The 8,140-nt window shown below is 40.5% G+C and overlaps 1 protein-coding gene across 2 annotated transcripts in view; it reads right to left on the bottom strand.

Moving 5' to 3' along the window:
- The window catches only part of LOC109540834 (serine/threonine-protein kinase minibrain), a 17,308-nt gene that overhangs the window by 3,384 nt on the left and 5,784 nt on the right, over window positions 1-8,140 (bottom strand). Inside the window, exons 2-9 of one of the 2 annotated variants that reach the window (XM_048669940.1) lie at window positions 7,101-7,354; window positions 4,388-4,533; window positions 4,141-4,331; window positions 3,795-4,081; window positions 3,479-3,735; window positions 1,460-1,610; window positions 1,214-1,403; window positions 768-1,056 (exon numbers count right to left, since the gene is read on the bottom strand). In XM_048669940.1, coding sequence (XP_048525897.1) covers window positions 1,037-1,056; window positions 1,214-1,403; window positions 1,460-1,610; window positions 3,479-3,735; window positions 3,795-4,081; window positions 4,141-4,331; window positions 4,388-4,533; window positions 7,101-7,354 — 1,496 coding nt within the window. In that variant the 3' untranslated portion in view covers window positions 768-1,036. Of the gene's footprint in view, window positions 1-767; window positions 1,057-1,213; window positions 1,404-1,459; window positions 1,611-3,478; window positions 3,736-3,794; window positions 4,082-4,140; window positions 4,332-4,387; window positions 4,534-7,100; window positions 7,355-8,140 lie in introns of those variants that run through there. The other variant, XM_048669917.1, reaches the window with a different exon arrangement.

Genomic DNA, 8,140 nt, shown 5'->3' on the forward strand with positions numbered 1-8,140 from the left:
CCTCACTCACGTTGTTACGACTGAATCGACTTTTCAATTCTCTATCCAACGATGCCAAAACGAATTCTGTGGCTCGAATGGTTCTTGAGAAACATTTTTCTAATTTCATAGATAACAGAAGACTGTATTTTTTCTACATAACCCCCCCCCTGACTTTAAAGCTGGATCCGCCCCTGTGCACGTCATCATCCAATTCACTATTTTGCATTTTTGAGTCTCGATTACCAGTAGGAAAACCAAGGCAAAAACCTGTTTATCAGAAGTAGTCCAAAAGTACGTCCCGACTGTTTGCGGGTTTAACCGTTAGTGACCCGAAATATTACATAAAAATCTACAAAACAAACATGCCCATTCATAATCAGCCCAGAAAAAAGCTGCAATAGAAGCGAAACAAACCTCTTTCTTAGCAAGGATGTTAAGTGCTCAGTTGTATACTATATACAGGGTGATTGAAAATTGGCGTCATTCCTCAGGGGGTGTTTATCATTATCAAAAATGATACTATTTTTCTGTTCGAAATTGGTGTACACTTCCTGAAAGAAGCTTCAAACTAAGTCACAATATGACCAAAAACTTCGTTGCAGCTTTGAATTTTCATCAAAAAACTGAAGAAGAGTACTTTATTAACATACATTTTTTTCATAAGTTGAAGCAAAAATGGTAATTTTTCTTTTGGAACAAACTAACTGGAGTATTCCAATAGACTACCAATCAAACATGGGACCATTTCAAAACAATACTCTTTTCAACTGTTAATATATTCTGGAAATTATCGAAAAAATAGCTTCAATTTCTTTTCGTTCCCTCCAACTGAGTCCCTATAATCCCTTAGAAGGAATGACATCAATTTTAAATCACCCTTTCAAATGTCCCTGTGCGGTTCAAATCCGAAATTGACCCTAAGGACCCTTATGATGATCATGCGTTCTACTTCCAACATTAAACCAAACAGACAGCTATATTGAAATTTACCCTCTACACACCGCATACCTGTATTAAATTAGAACGGTTAGTTGAAACCATATCACTATGTTAGTCATTGATTCGAGTCAGAGCCTGGAAACAGCAAATCACACAATTGACAATCAATAACTGCCCAGTTTCCAGCCACTTTCAAGGGCGCTAGAGCGCCCGGAAAACTGCAGTAGTTGACAAAACTCTTTTGTTTTGGACCGCTCTAAACCACCGCTAGTTAAATAGACAGAAAACTCACCTTGCTGGCTGTTGGTCAAGTCGATGGCAACGACGGCAGGACTGCTGCTGGCACTGTGATTGGCTACAGCAGCGGCCGCGCCCGTATTAGTTCCCTCGTCCGAGGTGCGTCTGAAGAAACCATGCTGAAGAGCATAGTAAGGGGTAATGCGCGTCCGGGGGTCGTAGTCGAGCATGCGGGAAATTAGATCCTGCAAATCCACCAGTAAGGAACCTGCTGTGAACCGGCGAAACTTTTTATCAGTACCTTGAACTTTAGGTAGTCGGATTGCGAATGGCCGGCTTCGCCGGATCGTCTGCTTCCAGGGCCCCCACTGTCCACGCCAATGATATCTTGCAACCGGCGTGTTCCAGGGGCTTTGTACTTTTTACCGTCCTTTGTCTTCTTGAGAATATACCTAAAAACCATACAAAACATTAGTCACAATCAATTGGATTATACAAAACTTCGCAGCAGCCCTAGTACTCGTAATGTATAGGGATGATTCGATACAAGTAAATATAAGTAGGTATTCAATACTTTTGTTTCGATACCGAGTACTTTGGTAAATGAATCGTTCTTTCGAAACAAATACTTGGTATCGAAATAAATTACTCGTATCGAATCGAATTATCAAAAGTGTAAACACTGCCCAAAGTCACAGAACATATATTTATGAAGATATAGGATATTTTGTGAAGTCTATTGAAGAACTTGAGTTGGATATCTCACAGCCATCAACATCTAGCGGTTCTAAATTAGAAAACATCTTGGAATTAAAAAGTTTTTTCGATGCTAGTACGGATTGTAACATACCTCCACAAAGGACTTTAGAAGACGCATTTTTACAAGTTTCGGCCAATAAGGAAAATAAATTATTTCTAGTACTTTTTCTTTATTGAATATAATAGATATATCTATTTTGGAGGGAGGTTCAAAATACAACCAAATAGTGCAGGCTTTAGCGTTTTTTGTTTGCAATTATTGCCTTCTTACATTGTGGAAGGAGAAGGATTTTTACACCTTCTGAACCTGCTTCAACCTAATTTTAAGGTACCTACTCAGTGCAGCTTATTTAAAAAAGATGACCCACAAAAAATATGAAGCTTCTGTAGCTATAGCTAAAGCTAAATTTTGTCAAAGATTAACAATATTTGTCTCAGATTGAACATTTGGACTGAAACAATGAACGAGCGAGGTTTCTTAGGTGTGAATTGTCATTGTCATTTGTCATTGTCATCATGTCATTTTCTTCAAAATAGTACAATGCATATGCTCTATCTAGCTATTCGTACGCTCAATGAAATATTTGCCCTGTTTGGCTCACACAATAAATCACATCGTTGAAGAGGCTTTAAAATGACCAAATGTGAAAACAGCTAAATCTAAGGTTCGTGAAATTGTGCGTTGAATACAAAAGATACGTATTAATTGTTCTGAATAGTCAGTTTTAAAACTTATTGCCGATATCAAAACAATATGGAACTGAATATCTTTGAAAAGTGACCCATTGGGAGACATGCAAACGGTATTTCCTAACTTTCATAAGTGAATATCTATTTCCTAAAGCTGGTGCTGCTATGACGCACAATAGAAAAAGCTTGTCCCCTAAATATTTGCAGCAACTGATTTTTTGGGAAACCTTCAGAAATAATATTTTTGTTTACCTAATGGCAATAGATGCATTAAAATATATTCCATAAATTTTATTACAATCTCTTATTTAAACGACCATTTTACAGTTAAAATTCACGGTAACCGTTAATTTCGGTCTTGAAAAACTCATCGAAAATGTATACTTAAAATGTGTTTATGACGATTATACGGAGATTCACTCAATATCGAGCCAGTTAATAAAATTGTGAGCAGGTAATAGTTTCCATACTTTCAGAATACTGATATATATGAGCAGTATTGCAAGGCGATTTGGTTACTACTCATTTGAGTAAGTATCGATACTTTCTCAGTATCGTATCGTCCCTAGTAATGTATGCCAGGAGTCCGCGCGCGTTCAACGCATTCTTTTACCTTTGCTTGGAAGTCTATAACATAAAACAATACTTGCATACTTTTCAGGTTGTTTAAAGGCTTCCAAAGGCTGAGTCGAACTAAACAAAATAAGTGACACCTATTTCCATTAGATGTCAAATTTGACTAGTTAAAGTGTAGTTATAATTTAGCCGCCAGTGGGCGTTTGGATTTTTGAACTCGCGAAGCAATCGGTTATCATCGGCGCTAGCCGCCAGGTTTGAGCGTTACAAGGGCCGCTCAAAAAGTATCACCTACCTCCGATCGCCGGGCACTTTTTCGAAAAACTTCCTCGTTTTGCCCGCCTGATCCAGTAGATGCTTCGGCGGCATTCCCAGCACCTCAATGATTTTGTTCATCTGGTCGACTTCGTTCGAGCCGCTAAACAGTGGTTCGCCCGTATGCATTTCTACCAGAATGCAACCGAGCGACCACATGTCGATCGCTAAGTCGTAGGAGATGCCCAGCAACACTTCGGGCGATCGGTAGAATCGCGATTGGATATACTGGTAAATCTGCGTGAAAAACACGTATTTTAAAGACAAAAAATGGAGTTTGCATGATGAAAACTCACCCGTTGTCCCAACTGACAAGAGCTGCCAAAATCGACTATTTTGATCGCCGATCGCTTCGCATTGCACAACAAAATATTCTCGGGCTTCAAATCACAATGAATTATACTAAGTTCGGGGGTGGACAGGAAAAGCAGCGCCGTGCAGAGCTGCTGCGCAAACTTCCTGGTCAGGTTCAGTGAGACGCCTCTGAAGTTGGTGTTGCGCAGCAAATCGTATAGGTTGTACGAGAGCAGTTCGAATACGAGACAGAGGTGGTTCCGCCACATAAAATGTCGCTTCAATTTCACTGCAATCATCAGCAAGTCATTAATTATCGAACTCAGCAGACGGAAGGTGAGTACGTACCAATGTAATATTTGTTCTCTGCGTCCGCTCTGTTCATCATCTCGAGCAACTTGACCTCGATCTGGGCCTGGTTGAGGAATGGCTTCTTGTTCTTGATGATCTTAATGGCTACATTGCACTGCTCCACATGGTCGTAGGCTTTCACCACTTGCCCAAAAGACCCTTTGCCGATGGGGGAATCGATCTCATATCTGCAACAATTCAATCAATCAATCATCACCAGCCAAAGTAAACCACTGGCGCCTACCTGTCCAGGAACTTTTCACCGTGCTTTATGATATAGTCATGGTTATCATCATCGAATCCATCATTGTAGATTTTGCGCTCTTTCTTGTGCGACGTGTCGTCGCCCTGTATCTGGGCAGCTCGTCGCTTCTTCTTCGCATAATAGACCTGGAAAAGGGACAAGAACAACGCACATTAACGCTAAGAATACACAACAACAATCGCACAACTTTAAGCCACGCATTGTGCATTTGGCGGCATTGTTTTGTTCTGAACGCTTAAATAAATTAAACGAATATCGCCCTCTCATCGAATAAACATAATGGGGCGGTGGCATGGGTTTATTTTTGGAAAGCGCGCTGTTAAAGGGGCATTTGCACGCCACATAGCGGGGAATTTCCAAAGGCTCATTTACATCGTTTTGGTTTCATGGGTTTTTTTTGCAACTTCAAAACAGTCAGGCTTTTCCAGTCATTACAGAAAACTGGTGAGTTTCCGAGGCTTTTAGGCCGCCGTGGAAAAGGATTTTTTCCTGCATGAGTGGCTTGCATCTTCAAAGGTTGATTGTCTTTTGCACAATTTGTAAACATTTTCGCTCAGAAAATCTATTGTTGCTTCACAAAATAACGCTGTTCCGAACAAAATGAATCTCGTAATTCTGCATTGATATTTAGGTCTTCTGCCAATCAACAAAAAAAAAATGCTGGATTTAGTAAAAAAAAAAACTGCGATACTTTTCGAAGATTTCAAAATAAATTTCAACAAATTTACCAAAACGCAGATTTATTTGCTGTTTCAAATGCACAATTTGCTAATTTTTACACCAAAAATCTAGCGTCTGTTTTACAAAATAATGCTCCGAACGAAATGAGACTGGGAATTGTTCATTTCTTTTTTACGTTTTCTGTCATAAACTGTGAAATGCCTAGTTTTGAAAGTAAATATCAGCGAACTTAACAAAACACTCATTTTCGAATTCAAATTTTGCGATTCTTAAGTTTTTGCTATCCAGTCAGTGTCGTGCCTAAAAGGCTCGGCCCAACAAACGCACTAAACAATGTTTAATGTCAAAGTTGTACCGAGTCTTTCGGACACGGCACTTGGTTGAACGCTAAAAACACTCCAACTTTAGCGATTCTTCATTTTTTGCCATCCCGTCAGTGTAGTACCCGAAGGGCGAGTTCGGCACAAAAAAATTAAAGAATGTTTAAAGTCAAAGTTGTGCTGAGCCCTTCGGGCACGACACTGGTTTTGACGCAAAAACACTCCGAATTTTGCGATTCTTGAGTTTTCGTCATCCAGTCAGCGTAGTGCCCGAAGAACTCGGCACAATAAACGCATTCAGGAATGTTAAAAGTCAAAGTTGTGTCGAACCCTTCAGGCACTACACTGGTTTTGACGCAAAACACTCTGAATTTAGCGATTCTTGAGTTTTCGTCACCCCGTCATCATCGTGCCCGAAAGGCTCGTCTTAACAAACGCGTTAAATAATGTTTAAAGTCAAAGCTGTGCCGAGCCCTTCGGGCACAACACAGGTTTTGAACCAAAAACACTTGCTCCTAATTGAATAAACATACTTTTACGACTATGAAAAAAAAAAAGAAGCGCATGGAAACTGCAACAAATAAATTAATTAATTCCATTAATAAGTTAGACACGACAGATGACGAAGAGAAGACATAAGACGTGTGTTAAAAAACCGTCATTTTCGAAACGTTTTTTGTTTTTACATAATTTTGCGCTCTTTCTTATGCCACGTATCGTCGCCCTGTATCTGGGCAGCTCGTCGCTTCTTCTTCGCATAATAGACCTGGAAAAGGGACAAGAACAACGCACATTAACGCTAAGAATACACAACAACAATCGCACAACTTTAAGCAATGCATTGTGCATTTGGCGGCAATGTTCTTTGCCATCCCGTCAGTGTAGTACCCGAAGGGCGAGTTCGGCACAATAAAATTAAAGAATGTTTAAAGTCAAAGTTGTGCCGAGCCCTTCAGGCACTACACTGGTTTTGACGCAAAACACTCTGAATTTAGCGGATTGTTGAGTTTTCGTCATACCGTCAGCGTCGTGCCCAAGAACTCGGCACAATAAACGCATTCAGGAAGGTTAAAAGTCAAAGTTGTCCCGAACCCTTCAGGCACTACACTGGTTTTGACGTAAAACACTCTGAATTTAGCGGATTCTTGAGTTTTCGTCATACCGTCAGCGGCGTGCCCGAAGGACTCGGCATAATAAACCCATTAAATAATGTTTAAAGTCAAAGCTGTGCCAAGGTTTTGAACCAAAAAAAAATGGTTGCTCCTAATTGAATAAACATACTTTTACGAGTATGAAAAAAGTGAAGCGCATAGAAAGTGCAACAAATTAATTAATTAATTCCATTAATAAGTGAGAAGACAGATGACGAAGAGAAGACATAAGACGTGTGTGTATGAAAACCGTCATTTTCGAAACGTTTTTTGTTTTTACGTAAAGACTTTCTAATCGCTGTTGGAAGCGAGATACGCGAGAATTCCAGCAGGAAACATGACTTCTGAATAAAATACGCCCGATTTCGTATGCCATACGCGATGCGAGTCTGGTTAAAAAAGTTGGGGCGCCCCAAAAAAGTCTGACGGTCCCAGCAACAACTCAACACTTGGAGGAGGAGGAGGAGGAGGAATCGTGCGGCGGCAACATATTGCAGCGGTCGCAACTTTTCCCAATAAGTAGAAAATCGGTTCGCTCACCTCATTTATGTGCTTGTACGTTTTGATCAGATCGACGCTGAGCTTCCGCAAGGGGGCCGCTGATGGGTCCCGGAATGTGTTCGGTATTCGAGCCTGCATGGCTTGGATGTCAGTCGATGAGGGGGTGCCGGTGGGCAAAGGGGCCGCCATACTGCTGCCCAATGAGTCGTCAGACACCAGCCGCCCATAGAGGGGCACATGGCGGCGCCGCTGCTGACTCGTCGACTCACCACCACTCGCTGTTGAAATCGGAACTGGAACAAAAAAACAGAAAAACTGATTACAAACTTTTTCATGACTAATATCAATCCAACCCAACCCAACCGTCTGGGGGCAAAATAAATTTCCTCGCCTCGAATCAAATCAACTTCGAGACTAACCGATATTTCATTTTCAACTCATTTGGCCCGCTAACCCCTGTTAATCCCAATATCTCGACTTGAGCCCTGGTAACAAGAGGGCCGGGCAACAGTTGGCCGCCACTGGGGAGGCTCCTGCTCCATCCGGTGGTCCATTCCAACTTGGGCTGGCAAAACCTCAATCTAGCGCCTGAATGGTACAGGGTGGAAAGTGGTAGGTACATACAAAAGTTGCTTTTTATTACTCAAATTTTCAAAATTTGAAACTTAAAAAAAAGGAAGCTTAGAACCAATGAATGAAGCTTCATCCACTGTTTATATTGAGAAAAAACAAGCCTCGCACACTGGGGTATTAACAATATAAAACTAAAATAATAAAGAAAATAGAGAGTTATTGGTCGGCCAATACGTTCATGCAGTATTATAGTTTGTGCTATTTTGACACAAACACCTGCACAAATCAGTCTAAAAAATAAGTACTGCACGTTTTATTTTCTACATTAAACTGGCAGTTGACATTTCTGACGTCCGCTTGCAGAGTATTTCATTATAAACATAACCCAGTTTCACCCATTTCCAATTGACTACTTGTTTACATCTGTAAACATTACGTTTAACTACGTATTAAATCTTGTATTACTTATACAAAATACTATACTTGGTCCAAAATGCCACATTTTT

This window comes from Dendroctonus ponderosae, unplaced genomic scaffold, assembly GCF_020466585.1.
Source record: "Dendroctonus ponderosae isolate FM_Combo_2020 unplaced genomic scaffold, Dpon_F_20191213v2 Dpon_F_20191213_1, whole genome shotgun sequence".
Taxonomy (NCBI): domain Eukaryota; kingdom Metazoa; phylum Arthropoda; class Insecta; order Coleoptera; family Curculionidae; genus Dendroctonus; species Dendroctonus ponderosae.